The 17,169-nt window shown below is 46.3% G+C and overlaps 1 protein-coding gene across 1 annotated transcript; it reads left to right on the top strand.

Moving 5' to 3' along the window:
* Nucleotides 1-3,798: 3,798 nt before the first annotated feature.
* Nucleotides 3,799-15,900, top strand: LOC129492740 (mpv17-like protein). Its single transcript, XM_055297967.2, is given in 4 exon segments — nucleotides 3,799-4,211; nucleotides 7,750-7,820; nucleotides 15,541-15,588; nucleotides 15,652-15,900. Coding segments are annotated over 4 exon segments (609 nt in total). The 5' UTR covers nucleotides 3,799-3,901; the 3' UTR covers nucleotides 15,832-15,900.
* The last annotated feature ends 1,269 nt before the right edge of the window (nucleotides 15,901-17,169 follow it).

The raw sequence follows: 17,169 nt of genomic DNA, 5'->3' as shown, positions 1-17,169 counted from the left end.
TGGCGGCGGCGCAGGGGGCAACTGGAGGCACGGGAAGCCCGGACATGGTGCAGGGAGCTGCCGACCATGCCGGCTTCTGATGGCGGGCGCCCAAATTCAAGACAGCCCTGGTGACATAGCAAGAGCCTGTCTCTATAAAAAATTAAAAACTAGCCAGGCATGGTGGCGCATGCCTGTGGTCCCAGCTACTCGTGAGGGTGAAGAGGGAGGATCACTTCAGCCTCGGGGTTTGAGGCTGCAGTGAGCTATGACTGTACCACTGCGTTCCAGCCTGGGTGACAGAGTAAGACTTTGTCTAAAAAGAGAGAGAGAAAGGGAGATGAGAAGATTTATGCTGCTGACTTTGAAGATGTTGGATGGGGAGCCAAGGAGTGCAGGGAGCATCCAGAAGCTTGGAAGAGGCAAGAAAACGGACTCTCCTTTAGGACCTCCAGGAGGAATGCAGTCCTGCAGACCCATTTTAGACTCTGACCCCTCAAATTCGAAGATAAGAAATTTGTGTTCTTTTAAGCCATTAAATTTGTGGTAATTTGTTACCTCAGCAATGGAAAAATGATACAAGGGGGATATAAGTAAAAAGCAAAGAAGGAGATGTTTTGGTGGGCTGGAAGCTTGCCCAGCTGGGAGAAATCTAACAGAAATTTACTTGGGACCAGTAACAAGGATAAGGAGCCGGAGAAGGCTATAAATCAATAAATGGGCAGATAAAAAGGGTCAGAGAACATAGAAATGCGCAGATTTCCAAGAACTGAAGAGAATGGATATATTAGTTTGCTGGGGCTGCCATAACAAAATAGCGCACATAGGGTGGCTTAGACAATAGAAATTTATTTGCTCACAGTTCTGGAGGCAAGAAGTCCAAGAGCAGGGTGCCTGCTGGGTTGGTTTCGCACGGCTGCCTTCTTGCTGTGTCTTCACATGGTCTTTCCTTGGTGTGAAAACATCCCTGGTGTCTCGTTTTATTTATTTATTTTTTAATTAAAAAAAAGAGAGAGAGTGACAGGATCTCACTATGTTGCCCAGGCTGGCTTCGAACTCCTCAGCTCAAGCAATCCTCCTGCCTTGGCCTCCCGAAGGGCTGGGATTACAGGCATGAGCCACCACGCCCGGCCCCTGGTGCCTCTTTGTGTGTGCAAATTTTCTTCTTCTTTTCTTTTTTTTTTTTTTTTTTAAAGACGGAATCTTGCTCTGTTACCCAGGCTATAGTGCAGTGGCTCCATCTCGGCTCACTGCAACCTCCCCCTCCCAGGTTCAAGTGATTCTCCTGCCTCAGCCTCCCAAGTAGTTGGGATTACAGACATGTGCCACCACACCCAGCTAGTTTTTGTATTTTTAGTAGAGATGGGGTTTCACCATGTTGGCCAGGCTGGTCTTAAGTGATCTTCCTACCTCAAGTGATCCTCCTACTTTAGCCTCCTAAAGTGCTGGGATTACAGGTGTGAGCCACCAAGCATGGCCCCAAATTTCCTCTTCTTATAAGGACACCAGACAGATTGGATTAGAGCCCATCCTAAAGGTCTCGCTTTAACTTAATTGCCATTTTAAAGGCCCTATCTTCAAACACAGTTGCCTTCCGAAGTGCTGGAATTTTGGAGGGCATCATTTAGCCCATAATAACTGGGTTGATGAATTGAGGGACAGCCTACAGAATAGCTGGTTAGTGGTCTCGCTTGGAGACTAAGGCCATTTGACAGTTCAACACAATGTGAAGCAATCCGGGATTGGAGGCCAGACTGGGAACAAAGAATCTTAGGGTGACGATTGGCAATCATTTGAATAAGATCTGTAGATTAGGTAAGTGTATGATTTCCGTGCTTATTTCCTTGTTTTGATCATTGTACTATGGTCATGTAAGATATCAATATTTCAGGAAGCTTGGGTGAAGAGTATGTGGTAACTCTGTACTATTTTTGCAACTTCTTTCAAAGTCTGTAGTTATTTCAAAATTAAAAATTAAAAATCAAGGCCAGGTGCAGTGGCTCATGCTTGCAATCCCAGCACTTTGGGAGGCCAAGGCCAGCGGATCACCTGAGGACAGGAGTTGGAGACCAGCCTGGCCCACATGGTGAAACCCTATCTCTACTAAAAATACCAAAATGATCCGGGCATGGTGGCGCATGCCCGTAGTCCCAGCTACTCGGGAGGCTGAGGCAGGAGAATCGCTTGAACTTGGGAGGGAGAAGTTGCAGTGAGATTGCACCACTGTACTCCAGCCTCGGCAACAGGAGTCTGTCTCAAAAAAAAAAAAAAAAAAAGAAAAGGAAAGAAAAAAGAAAAGTTAAAAATCAGGGCCAGGCACGGTGGATCATGCCTGTAATCCCAGCACTTTGGGAGGCCAAGGCGGGCGGATCACGAGGTCAGGAGATCAAGACCATCTTGGCTAACACGATGAAACCCCATCTCTACTAAACATACAAAAAAAAAAAAAAAAAAAAGAAAGAAAGAAAAACTAGCCGGACATGGTGGCGGGTGCCTGTAGTCCCAGCTACTTGGGAGGCTGAGGCAGGAAGCACCATTGAGCCCAGGAGTTTAAGGTTGCAGTGAGCTATGATTGCACCACTGCACTCCAGCCTGGGAAACAGGGTAAGACCCTATCTCAAAAAAAAAAAAAAAAAGGTGAAGAAAAAAAGAAGCAAGGAGAAAATGAGTTCTATGAGGTGAGAGACCCTGCTGTGTCTGTTGCTTGGGTTCCCACTGACACCCCACTTTTAGGACAGTGCCTGGAAGCTGGGAGCTCAGCATATGTTTTGGGAGGCGATGATCATTGAGGCACAAACTGAAGAGGAGAAGGCACACTGGGCCTCATCTTGCATTCATAAAAGCCCTCGCATTGTAACTTTTGACATTCTCTCTAGAGGAAGTCACACAATCAGTACAGTGTATTGCGTGTGTTGCAAATGTGAATTCTTGGCCTGTAAACAGTTAAAACACATTGCCATTTTGGTAACTGAGTTTTGCTATCCCTTCATTTCTTTTTCCCTTTTTTTTTTTTTTTTTTTTTTGAGACAGAGTCTCACTCTGTTGCCCAGGCTGGAGTGCAGTGGCGCCATCTCGGCTCACTGCAAGCTAATTACAATACTTTTTTCTTTATTTTTTTGGTAGAGATGGGGTCTTCCTATTTTGTCCAGGCTGGTCTGGAACTCCTGCCTTCAAAGGATCCACCTGTCTAATTCTCCCAAAGTGCTGGGATTACAGGCATGTGCCACTGTGCCCCGCCAAATGCACCCTTTTTTTAGTGTACGATTCAGTGCTTTTTAATATATTCACAAATTCATGGAACCGTCACACCTGTCTAATTTCAAAATGTTTTCGTCACTCCAAAAAATAATCCCATATGGGAGGCCGAGGCGGGCAGATCACTGGAGACCAGCCTGGCCAACATATTGAAACCCCGTCTCCACTAAAAATACAAAAATTAGTTGGGCGTGATGGCGCATGCGTGTAGTCCCAGCTACTGGGAGGCTGAGGCAGGAGAATCGCTTGAACCCAGGAGGTGGAGGTCGCAGTGAGCCCAGATCGCGCCATTGCACTCCAGCCTGGGCGACAGAGCGAGACTCCGTCTAAAAAAGCTAATTAATTAATAAAAATAAATATAAATAAATAATCCCATGCCTACTGCCTCTGTGGCTTTGCCTGTTCTGGGTATTTTGTGTGAATGGACCCATGCAGGGGGGTGGGCCGGGCACCTTTCAAACGTTCAGCCCTCACGACGGCCCGTGGCCTCCGGATTGGACGGCGCGAGCTGGGTGTGCGCGGGGCGCCCAATCGCCCCGGAGCGTCTGGAGGGGGCAGGGGCAGGCGGCGGCGACTGAGGGGCTGCTGGAGGCCCGGGAGGCCCGGATGTGGTGCAGGAAGCCGCCGACCACGCCGGCTTCTGATCGCGGGCGCCCACAGCACGGACATGACGGGCTGTTGGTCGGCGTTGTCGCGCGCGGCCCGGCGCCACCCGTGGCCCACCAACGTGCTGCTCTACGGCTTGCTCCTCTCGGCCGGCGACGCGCTGCAGCAGCGGCTGCAGGGCGGCGAGGCCGACTGGCGCCAGACGCGGCGCGTGGCCACGTTGGTGGTGACCTTCCACGCCAACTTCAACTACGTGTGGCTGGGCCTGCTGGAGCGCGCGCTCCCGGGCCGCGCGCCGCGCGCCGTGCAGGCCAAGTTGCTGTGCGACCAGGTGGTCGGTGCGCCCATGGCGGTCTAGGCCTTCTAAATCGGTGAGGGGCGGGGAGGGGACCTGGGGGGTGGGACGCGGTATTGAGGGACTGGAGGCAGGGACTCGAGGATCAAGCGGCTGGAGGGAGGGCGCTGCAGAAGCCTGGGGACCCGGGCAGGAGCCGGGGCTCTGAGACCTGGGCTGCTTCAGAAGCCTGAAGGGCCAGGGCAAAGGCTGGAGGCTGGGGTGTTTGATTGCGAGAAGTTGCAGGAGGCACTGGCTGGGGAGCCGAGAAATTGGGGAGCCGGAGGTCCACCAGGTCAGGAATTCAGAGGACTAGGGTCGGGGCTCAGACTCTGGGGTTGGGTGTAGGCCAAGGGTGGAGTAGGCAGGGCTGCGGAGGTCTTTGCCCCCTGAAAAAGGCCCACGGGAAAATAAAGGAGATTCCAGTTCAAGGCCATAGCAGCTGCAATGACCGTGAACCAGTCGTGGGGCAGGGAAGGAACCGACCTGCTGTTCAGAAAATCCACGCCTGGGGCCCCGGGGCCAACACAGGAACAAAATGCAAGGGGACCGGTGACCCTGGGGGGCACAGCAGGTGGAATCTGAGGTTGGGCCTGGATCTTCAACAAATTCATGCCCAGGGGCCTAGTCCTGCTTTGGTAACAAGATTTTCCCCTGGGGTCCCACGGGAAACATCAAGGGACCTTGGATCGTTGCCATGGAGGACTATATACCTGTGAGGGTTCAGGGAACCCTCTCCTTAGAAAATCCAACCCGGGCCTGGGGTGTGGGGAACAGGGGCTTGACTGTGGAAACCTTCTCTACTGCCTACAATAAGAACAATGGAAATGTTACCTGAAAAATACTGGGGTTCATTCCCCTAACGAGTCACAAATGACTCCACCAAGAGGCAGGTTTTGATCAATGGGAGTTTTGTTTTTTTTTTTTTTTTTTGAGACGGAGTCTCGCTGTCGCCCAGGCTGGAGTGCAGTGGCGCGATCTCGGCTCACTGCAGGCTCCGCCCCCTGGGTTCACGCCATTCTCCTGCCTCAGCCTCCCGAGTAACTGGGACTACAGGCGCCCGCCACCTTGCCCGGCTAATTTTTTGTATTTTTAGTAGAGACGGGGTTTCACTGTGTTAGCCAGGATGGTCTCGATCTCCTGACCTCGTGATCCGCCCGCCTCGGCCTTCCAAAGTGCTGGGATTACAGGCATGAGCCACCGTGCCCGGCAATCAATGGGAGTTTTACTTGGCACAAGTAAGGAAGACACTGGGCATATTCTCCCAAGTGGTGTGTCCGCCAGAGAAAGAGACAGGAGGGTTTTATGGGGTGGTGGAGAAAGGAGAGGGTGCATGATTGCATGTAGAGTAGGGATCCCAGTGAGTCATGATGCTAGCACATAGGTTGCATAGGTTACATAGGTTATAGTCATGAAGCTATAGCTTCTCCTGGGGTGAAGACTTTAGCATGATAATGAGGAGAGTTAACTTGGGTTCATCTATAAGTAACCTGGGGTCACTTAGGAGCTGATTTAAACAAACAGGGTGACCTCATTCCACCTAGGGTTGGGGAAGAACAGGTTGAGGTCAGGAGGCTGTAAAACAGGCTGATTGCTCAAGTTGCTTTAATTCTTGTAATCTTTGGAGATCCTCCGTCTGCTCACAGAAGGGGCCCTGTGACCTCTATCATCATTGCAAATTCTATAGCCTTGAAGGGGATGGGGTGGGTAACTGGCGAGAAAATCTCTATGGGTTTTAAGCCTGACCTTGGGATTGGGGATCACAGATTTCCCCTCAAATGGGAGGGAACTTCTCCTAAGGGCTGTTGGTGCTTTCTAAACCAGGTTGAGGTCAGACAAGCCACCATCTTGAAGAAACCTACCCTGCCCCCTGCGCCTTATTTTTAAGAGTTGGATTCACTTCCTTTCCCTACAGACCCCACCAGAAACACAAACCACCTGGTTGCCTGTTGCCATTGCGGCCAGCTACATGGCTGATGGGGTCAGTGGGTCGGGAGAACAGACAGCCTGAGAGCTAGGGCCTCCTGTTTTCTCAGAAGGTCTGTGCCTGGTCCCGGCGTGTGATTTCCAGGCTAGATTTGCAAACAGCTTCCTAGCACCTGTTACGGAAGCCTTGTACACCGGTGAAGGGGTAGGGGACCAGAATGCTATTTAATCCTCAAACAACTAGTGAAATTGTTCTCTTTTTCTTTTCTCCTTCTTTTTTTTTTTTTTTTTTTTTTTTTGAGACAAAGTCTTGCTTTATTGCCCAGCCTGGAGTGTGCAGTGGCCTGGTCTCAGCTCACTGAAACCTCCATTTCCAGGTTCAAGCGATTCTCCTGCCTCAGCCTACCAAGTAGCTGGCATTACTACGTACAGATGCACACCACCATGCCCGGCTAATTTTTGCATTTTTTATGGAGACAAGGTTTCACCATGTTTGCCAGGCTGGTCTCGAACTCCTGAACTCAAGTGATCTGCCCATCTCGGCCTCCCAAAGTGCTGGGATTACAGACGTGAGCCCTCGCACCTGAGATTGTTCTTATTACTCTCATATTACAAATGAGGAAACAACTAGTGAAATTAGTGAGATTGTTCTCTTTTTCTTTTCTTTTTTTTTTTTTTGGAGACAGAGTCTCGCTTTATCATCCTGGCTGGAGTGTGCATTGGCCCGATCTCAGCTCACTGCAACCTCTACTTCCTGGGTTCAAGCGATCCTTCTGCCTCAGCTTCTCGAGAAGCTGGGATTACAGGCATGCGCCACCATGCCCAGCTAATTTTGTATTTTTAGTAGAGACGGGGTTTCTCCATGTTGGTCAGGCTGGTCTCGAACTCCCAACCTCAGGTGATCCGCCAGATCAGCCTCCCAAAGTGCTGGGATTACAGGCATGAGCCACCGCACCCAGCCCACTAGCTTTTTTTAAAAGAAATTAAAATTTCAAAATGTCCAAATGTTCAACTTTTCACAAAATGTTTGGAAGGTAGAGAAAAGTAACCAATAGACCCACTATTGTAACTTGATTGTTTTTGTGAATTGTTATAGTTTTTGAAAAAATAATTGTTCTGCTATAACTTTTATACTCTGCTATTCTCACTTCATATTTATCATTCCTTTAAAATTTTCTAGTTTTAGAGTGGAGACTATGTTTTATTTTATTTTTTTTTTGAGACAGGGTCTTGCTGTGTTGTCCAGTCTGGAGTGCAGTGGCATGATCACAGCTCACTGCAGCCTCCACCTCCTAGGCTCAAGCAATCCTCCCACCTCAGTCTCCTGAGTAGCTATGACTACAGCCACGCCACCACACCTGGCTAATTTTTGTATTTTTTGTAGAGATGAGGTTTTTGCCCTTTGCCCAGGCTGGTCTCTTAACTCCTGGACTCAAGCAATCTGCCTGCCTCGGCCTCCCAAAGTGCTGAGATTACAGGCTTGAGCCACGGTACCTGTCTATGTTCTCTTTTCACTGTTGGGTCAGAGGGTCATATTGATGGATGATAGTGATGGTTACTTTGCATTTTGGAATGGGAAACTTAAACATGAACTGTTATACGGTACTCTACTGAATCTTTTAAAATTCTTTTGGTGTTTTTGCAAATAGGTATGAGCATTCTCCAGGGAAAGGATGACATATTTTTGGACCTGAAACAGAAATTCTGGAACACCTATATGGTAAGACAGGCGTTTGAAAATGTAATCAGTATCTTTTTGTGTGTGTGTATATATATATATATATACACACACATATACAATATACAATACAATATATATACATATAAAATCACTAACTTTTTGTGTATATATGTGATATATACATACACATATATATACATAGATATGTATATATGTGTACATAGATCCACAAAAATATATACTTTTTGTGTACATATTTATAAAGATTTAAAATGTTTTAATTGACACATATGTATGTATTTTCAGAATACATGTGATGATTTGATACATTTGTATAATCATATCAGGATTCTTTGTGCATGTGTGTGTATGTATATATGGATATATATATATATGGATATATATTTTTTTAATTAAAAAAAATTTTTTTGAGACAAGCTCTCATTCTGTCACCCAGGCTGGAATGCAGTGGCATGATCATGGCTCACTGCAGCCTGGACCTCCTGAGCTCAAGCGATCCTCCCACTTCAGCCTCCTGAGTAGTTGAGACTACAGCATGTGCCACCACACCCAGCTAATTATTTGTAAATTTTTGGTAGAGACAGAGTCTCACTATGTAGCCCAGGCTGGCCTCGAACTCCTGTGCTCCAGTGATTCTCCCACCTCAACATTAAGTACATTTTTATTAAACTATTCCTAAATTAGAGCTCCAGTTTGGTTGGCAGAAGGGTCCAATATTTTGACAGAGAAATCTTAAAGTTATTTTGATAGATGTATGAGGAGAGCCTTTAAGAGTGTCTATACTTCTCATGAATTGGAAAGAAATACTTTCTCTGGGCCGGGCACGGTGGCCTACGCCTGTAATCCCAACACTTGGGAGGCTGAGGCAGGCGGATCACTTGATGTCAGGAGTTTGAAACCAGCCTGGCCAATATGGTGAAACGCTGTCTCTACTAAAAATACAAAAATTAGCTGGGCATGGTGGTGCATGTCTGTAATCCCAGGTACTCAGTAGGCTGAGGCAGGAGATCACTTGAACCTGGAGACAGGTTGCAGTGAACCGAGATTGCACCACTGCACTCCAGCCTGGGCAACAGAGCAAGATTCCATCTCAAAAAGAAAAAAAAAAAAAGAAAAGATCTCTGAGTTTTAGTCCATGTTCTCAATGATTTCTGACTTTATTATATTAACTCTTATTAATGATCACAATTTATTTTGTAAATTTTGCAGCCAAAGGGACAACAATTTATTTTGTAAATTTGGGATTCGATTTGCAAAATAGGGATCGTAGACTGTGAGTGGCTTAATGGAATCATTCCCACTTTCAGAGCCAATGTTTTCAGTTGAGCATCCTACAGAGTCCTGGTGAAAAGAACTTTAACATCACAAAGGTATTGATAGCGAAGGAGAAGATTTCCTAGGGTTATTCCAAGGTTTGAAGCAAATCAGCGGTTTTACTGTTTGCTCAGCACAAATATATACAATCCAGTCCAATACATATTTATTCATTGATTCAGTTAATATTTATTGAACAATGTGCTTTAGGCCTGGCAAAATCAGGGATGGTTTTCATCTCTGCCCTAGAGCATGTTTGATTGCATTCATCATAAGGAGGTAAATCTTTGGGATTACAGAATGTTCACAGACCAGCCTAGGGCGTCACGTGTTCTTCATTCCCTATCAAAAGCAGTGTTGAGCCACACCCAGCTATTACCTCTACAGCTTCTAGCATCATCTGTTGGATGGTACCAAACCCCTGAGGCAGCATTACTTGATGGCTAGAGGCAGAGGATGGAGAGGTTTGAAGTCAGAGGCTTCCCCTGAGCCTCTATACTCAGGAACAGTAACTACAAGAAATGTGTTCAGAACTCTTGTGATTTCTCTTAGGGCAGAAATTGAGGACCCCATGGTGACAACCAAATGTGATTTTCTTCTGTTTTTTTGTTTTTTGGGTTTTTTAATTTGCTTGTTTGCGTTTTTAATTTTCTTTTTTTTTGGGACGGAGTCTTACTCTGTCGCCCAGGCTGGAGTGCAGTGGCACCATCTCGGCTCTCTGCAACCTCTGCCTCCCAGGTTCAAGCAATTCTCCTGCCTCAGCCTCCTAAGTAGCTGGAATTACAGTCTTGCACCACCACATCCAACTAATTTTTTGTATTTTTCAGTAGAGATGCAGTTTCACGATGTTGGCCAGGTTGGTTCTGAACTCCTGACCTCAGGTGATCCGCTTGCCTCAGCCTCCCAAAGTTCTGGGATTACAGGTGTGAACCACCATGCCCAGCCACTTCTTCTGTTTTACTTTGGAAAAAGGAATAAGTTTTTCCATTATGTTGTAAAGTCTATGGAGATATGTACATCTAACTTTTTTTTTTTTTTTAAATAGCAAGGGCCAGGGGCAGTGGCTCACACCTGTAATCCCAACACTTTGGGAGGTGGAGGCGGGTGGATCACAAGGTCAGGAGATGGAGACCATCCTGGCTAACATGGTGAAACCCTGTCTCCACTAAAAATAAAAAAAAATTAGCAGGGCATGGTGGTACGATCCTGTAGTCCCAGCTACTTGGGAGGCTGAGGCAGGAGAATCACTTGAACCTGGGAGGCGGAGGCTGCACTAAGCCCAGATCACGCCACTGCACGCCAGCCTGGGCAACAGAGCGAGACTGTGTCACAAAAAAAAAAAAAAAAAAAAGAGCAAGAAGTAGCCGGCTCACACTTGTAATCCCAGCATTTTGGGAGGCTGAGGCAGGAGGATCTCTAAAGCTCAGCAGTTTGAGACCAGCCTGCGCAACACAGTGAGACCCCATCTCTACAAAAATAAAATACATTAGATGGGCATAGTGGGAAGCATCTGTGGTCCCAGCTGTTCAGGAAGCTGAGATGGGAGGATTGCAAGCCTGAGGGGTCGAGGCTGCAGTGAGCTGTGATTGCACCGCTGCACACCAGCCTGAGTTATGGAGTGAGACCCTGGTTCAAAAAAAAAAAAAAAAAAAAAGAGCAGGAAGTAGAATTGGGAAAGAAAGAAGCTTCAGGCAGGGATTTGTAAATGAACAAAAACCACAGGAATATTTGCATACTGTTTTAAAGAAACAGTGGTTACAGTGATTGAGTCTCATCTACCCTCAGGAAAAGAAAGAGGGTATACTAGCAGTCTAAAGCCCAGCCCATGTGGAGATTTCTTGGGAAGATTTCCTGTGTAATAAGAAATTGTCCACTGGGCACGGTGACTCACACCTGTAATCCCAGCACATTGGCAGGCCAAGGCACGTGGATCACTAGGTCAAGAGATTGAGACCATCTTGGCAAACTTGGTGAAACCCTGTTTCTACTAAAAATACAAAAATTAGCCGGGCATGGTGGTGGGTGCCTGTAATCCTAGCTACTCAGGAGGCTGAGGCAGGGGAATTGCTGGAACCCAAGAAGCGGAGGCTGCAGTGAGCCGAGATCGTGCCACTGCAGTGAGCCGAGATCGTGCCACTGCAGTGAGCCGAGATCGTGCCACTGCAGTGAGCCGAGATTGTGCCACTGCACTCCAGCCTGGCGACAGAGGGAGACTTCGTCTCAAAAAAAAAAAAAAAAAAGATAAGAAACTGTCTTCCAAGTGCTGTCCTAGGTGTTAGTGGAAGATACCCAAAAAAACATATAAAACAGAGATTCTGTCCTAAAGGGACTTAGAGTCTAGCGGGATAGATAGATAAATAGACAAGTCATTAACTAGAGTTCGACGAGAAATGCTCTCAGAGCCCATGGGTACTTAGCACAGCGAGGGGGTGTGGGAGTGGGGATCAAGGAAGTCTTGCTGGGGCCAGGCACAGTGGCTCATGCCTGTAATGTCAGCACTTTGGGAGGCCAAGGTGGGTGGACTGCTTGAGCTCAGGAATTTGAGACCAGCCTGGGCAATATGATGATGAAACCTCATCTCCACAAATACAAAAATGAGCTGGGCGTGGTGACTCGCACCTGTAGTCCCAGCTACTCAGGAGGCTGAGGTGGGAGGATCTCCTGAGCCCAGGAGGTCGAGACTGCAGTTAGCTATGATTGTACCACTGCACTCCAGCCTGTGTAACACAGCTAGACCCTATCTCAAAATAAAAAAATAAAAATAAAAAACAAGATCTGGAGTTAGGCACATACTGAGGGACAGGTCATTCCAGGGGCAGAAGAGCTGAGTAGAGTTGACAATGTGTAAAGCACCATGGTATGCCAGGAGAGGAGAAACCACAGGCAGTTTGGTGTTCACAGAGTATTTGTTGAGCAACGTGGAGTGAGTTTGGATCCTGGAGACTGTTGAACACCTGGAGCTGAGGACCTTGAACTTCACGGTTAGGTAATGGCAGCAGAGGAAACCAAAGTGGGGGGTTATTGTAACCAAGTTCACATAAGAAATAAGGAAGCACGTCGGGTGTGGTGGCTCACGCCTGTAATCCTAACACTTTGGGGGGCTGAGGCGAGAGGATCCCTTGAGGTTAGGAGTTCGAGACCAGCTTGGGCAACATAGCAAGACCCCGTCTGTATTTAAAAAAATAAAACTGGCCTGGCATGGTGGCTCATGCCTGTAATCTCATCACTTTGGGAGGCCGAGGTGAGCAGATCACTTGAGGTCAGGAGTTCGAGACCAGCCTGACCAAAATGGTGAAACCCCGTCTCTACTAAAAATACAAAAAATTAGCTAGGCATAGTGGCACATGCCTGTAATCCCAGCTACTCAGGAGGCTGAGGCAGAAGAATGACTTGAACCTGGGAGGCAGAGATTGTAGTGAGCCGAGATTGCACCACTGCACTCCAGCCGGGGTGACAGAGCAAGACTCCATCTAAAAAAAAAAATGAGGTGAGTTCAGTTTGGGAAATGTTGAATGCCAGATGCCTTTGGCCTATTCAGAGGGAGATTGCCGAAGCACAGAGGAGAGTTCATGGCAGGGTTTAATCATTTTTAGTGCTCACATGTCCCAGATTTGGCCAGTGGGAGTCCCTCCAAGCTGGTTCCTGTGTCCTGTGACATCACCCATCTTCTTTCTCCTTTTCTTCTTTCATAAGCCACTTCCTTTCTGGCATGACAGTGTGTTCCAGGACCATCTTGTACCTTGCACCTGCCCGGCCCTGGACCTAGAATCAGCCAATTCTCTGAGGTGTCCTGATTCCTTTTTGTGGGGGAATGGTTTGAGAACAAAATATACTACTACATGATACTACATTCTGACAAGAAAAAAACACAGCCATAAGAAATAAAGCCATGGCCAGGCACAGTGGCTCCTGTAATCCTAACCCTTTGGGAGGCAGAGGCTGGAGGATTACTTGGGGCCAGGAGTTCAGGACCAACCTGGCCCACATAGTGAGCCCTTGTCTCTATTAAGAAAAAAAAAAAAAAGAAAGAAGGAAAGCCATGTTTGGATGAGTTTAGTCTTCTGATTATTTTTGCTAAAGTTTTAAATTATTATTATTTTTTTTGGGGACAGAGTCTCGTTCTGTTGCCCAGGCTGGGGTGCAATGGTGCAGTCTCAGCTCACTGCATCCTCCGCCTCCCGGGTTCAAGCGATTCTCCTGCTTCAGCCTCTTGAGTAGCTGGGATTACAGATTCCTGCCATCACGCCCTGCTAATTTTTGTATTTTTATTAGGGACGGGGCTTGTCAATGTTGGTCAGGCTGGTCTCAAACTCCCGACTTCAGGTGATCCGGCCGCCTTGGCCTCCCAAAGTGCTGGGATTACAGGGGTATATTTTATATTTAAAGTATATTTAAAAATTAAGGGCCAGGTTCAGTGTCTCAAACCTGTAATCCCAGCACTTTGGGAGGCCGAAGTGGGTGGATCACCTGAGCTCGGGAATTTGAAATGCACAAGAGTAAAACTCTGTCTCAAAAAATATATATATATATAAAATATACTTTATGGCCAGGCGTTGTGGCTCACACCTGTAATCCCAGCATGTTGGGAGGCCGAGGCGGGCAGATCACCTGAGGTCAGGAGTTCGAGGCCAGCCTGGCCAATATCGCGAAACCCAGTCTCTACTAAAAATACAAAAAATTAGCCGGGCGTGGTCCTGTGCACCTGTAATTCCAGCTGCTCGGAGGCTGAGGCAGGAAAATTGCTTGAACCTGGGAGGTGGAGGTTGCAGTGAGCCGAGATCACACCATTGCACTCCAGCCTGGGCAACAAGAGCGAAGCTCCGCCTCAAAAACAAAACAAAACTATATATATATATATACACACACACATCGTATATAATATCTACTTTTAAATATAAACATAAATATAAAGCTTTTATTGCAATTGTTCATTTTAGAAACTTCAGAAAATATATATTAGTAAAAAGAAGAAAATAAGTCTGTAATACCACTTTTAAGAACTATTTTAAAAACCTCTAGCTTTTTTTGAGATATAATTTACATACCAAGACTTTTTTAAAAAAAATTTCATAATGGTGACTTTTTTATCAGACTGTATAGGATAAAGCTTGTTAAAATGTCTAAGATATTTTGTAATATATGAAAATTTCAGCTAAACTTGTTCTATAGCATCACATAGTTTGAATATATTATTGAAAATCATTCCATAAACAATGGTTTGGTATATAGTTTTAACAATTCAAGGCTGGGCACAGTGGCTCACACCTGTAATTCCACCACTTTGGAAGGCCGAGGCAGGCAGATCACCTGAGGTCAGGACTTCAAGACCAGCCTGGCCAACATGGCGAAACCCTGTCTCTACTAAAAATACAAAAATTAGCCAAGCGTGGTGGCAGGCGCCTGTGATCCCAGCTACTCAGGAGGCTGAGGCAGGAGAATCGCTTGAACCTAGGAGGCAGAGGTTGCAGTGAGCCGAGATCTTGCCACTGCACTCCAGCCTAGGCGACAGAATGAGACTCCATCTCAAACAAAATAAATAAATAAAATAATTCAGCAGGGTGAGGTGGCTCATGCCTGTAACCCCAGCACTTTGGGAGGCTGCGGTGCGACTGTTGCTTTTCCTAGGAGTTCATGACCAGCCTGTGCAACATAGAGATACCATGTCTCAGAAAAAGAAATAATAATTAATTTTAAAAAAGAGAATTCATTGATGATTCTGTATTTACAAATACATTCCTGCATCATTTGTTCATGGTAACCAGGAAATTGCAATGCATAAATACATGTTGTCATTTCCAAAGCGGCTGTCTTCCAGAATTGGTACTGATTCTAGTAGACTTTTCATTCTGATGTTAAATATATAATTAATAGAGATGTCTTGTACCTAATAGCTTTTTTCCCCACAACTCCCCAACCCCTCACTCTAGTGGCCTTAGTAGTCTAATTTAATCAGCTAAGTCTGAAATATAATACTACCTTGGCATCTTGTTGGCCTAGTATTCCTTACTCTTTTATGGAATGAACTGTGCAATTGTTTTGTGTGGCTAAAAGGTATTCTAGGCCAGGTGTAGTGGCTCACACCTGTAATCCCAGCACTTTGGGATGCCGAGGTGGGCGAATCATCTGAGGTCGGGAGTTTGAGACCAGCCTGGCCAACATGGTGAAAACCCGTCTCTACTAAAAATACAAAATTTAGCCAGGTGAGGTGGTGTGCGTTTATCATCGCAGATACTCAGGAGGCAGAGGCACGACAATTGCTTGAACCCAGGAGGCAGAGGTTGCAGTGAGCTAAGATTGTACCACTGAACTCCAGTCTGGGCAACAGAGTGAGACCCTGTCTCAAAAAATAAAAAACAAAATAAATAAAGAAAAAATAAAAGGCATTCTAATTAAGTTGTTGCTTTTTTTTTTTTTTAAATTCCAGAGCAGACTGATGTACTGGCCCTTTGTACAAATGAGTTCCGCCTACTCAGTAATATGAACTCAGGGCTTTGGTTTCCATGTGGCTCTAGTGGACTCTGTCTCTCTGTTCCAGCTGACCAACTTCAGCCTTGTTCCTGTTCGATGGACAACAGCCTACACTGGAGTCTGTGGTTTTCTCTGGGCCACCTTCATCTGTTTTTCCCAGCAGAGTGGTGACGGCACATTCAAGTCAGCTTTCACCATTTTATATACGAAGGGGACCAGTGCCATAGAAGGGTCCCCGGAGAAATAAGAAGTCAAGGACTCTCTTAAAGGGACCACATTTTTGACCTAAAATGCACAGAATTGCCTGCAGACAAAATATTTGTTTTTTTTTTTTTTTTTTTTTTTTTTGAGACGGAGTCTCGCTCTGTCGCCCAGGCTGGAGTGCAGTGGCGCAATCTCGGCTCACTGCAAGCTCCGCCTCCCGGGTTCACGCCATTCTCCTGCCTCAGCCTCTCCGAGTAGCTGGGACTACAGGCGCCCGCCACCACGCCCGGCTAATTTTTTGTATTTTTAGTAGAGACGGGGTTTCACCGTGGTCTCGATCTCCTGACCTCGTGATCCGCCCGCCTCGGCCTCCCAAAGTGCTGGGATTACAAGCGTGAGCCACCGCGCCCGGCCGCAGACAAAATATTTGATGTGCCAATTATGCACTTCATTTTGAGGTATTACTACGATTTATAGACCCACTTTTTAAAAAATTATCAATGATTATTTTTGAATTGTGTTCAGACATTTTTTCCTGATCTAGTCTGAAATATTACGTCTCTAATATTTTGGTTAATATGAATAACAGTGGCAAAATGGCATTTTAGACTTATTAATATTTCTAATATTTTAATGCAAGTTTCAGGAAACTTGGTTTTGATTGTTTATATTTCCATTCTAAAATCTCAAGTTATCTCCTGAACACATTTGGGCACATGAAGTTTTATACCAAAACATAGTTCTTAGAGTGAATTTTAATTTACATAGAACTGAATCGAAATGAAGATTTAATAACCAGATTTCTTTCCCCAAAACACACATAATTTGTTATTTTGATACCAAAATTTAGTAAATACGGTTTTTTTTGTTGTTGTTGTTTTGTTTTTTGAGATGGAGTCTGGCTCTGTCGCCCAGGCTGGAGTGCAGTGGTGGGATCTCGGCTCACTGCAAGCTCCACCTCCCGGGTTCACGCCATTCTCCTGCCTCAGCCTCCCGAGTAGCTGGGACTACAGGCACCTGCCACCACGCCCGGCTAATTTTTTGTATTTTTAGTAGAGACGGGGTTTCACTGTGTTAGCCAGGATGGTCTCGATCTTCTGACCTCATGATCCGCCCACCTCGGCCTCCCAAAGTGCTGGGATTACAGGTGTGAGCCACCGCGCCCGGCCTAATTTTTGCATTTTTAGTAGAGGGGAGGTTTCACCATGTTGGCCAGGATGGTCTCGATCTCCTGACCTCGTAATCCACCCGGCTCGGCCTCCCAAAGTGCTGGGATTACAGGCGTGAGCCACTGCAACCCACTTTTTTTCTTTTCTTTTTTTTTTTTTTTTTTTGAGACAGAGACTCACTCTGTCACCCAGGCTGGAGTGCAGTGGCATGA

The sequence above is a fragment of the Symphalangus syndactylus genome, chromosome 11 (genome assembly GCF_028878055.3).
Source record: "Symphalangus syndactylus isolate Jambi chromosome 11, NHGRI_mSymSyn1-v2.1_pri, whole genome shotgun sequence".
NCBI lineage: Eukaryota > Metazoa > Chordata > Mammalia > Primates > Hylobatidae > Symphalangus > Symphalangus syndactylus.
The sequence above is the reverse complement of the archived record's forward strand: the minus strand, read 5'-3'. Positions and strand labels throughout refer to the sequence as shown.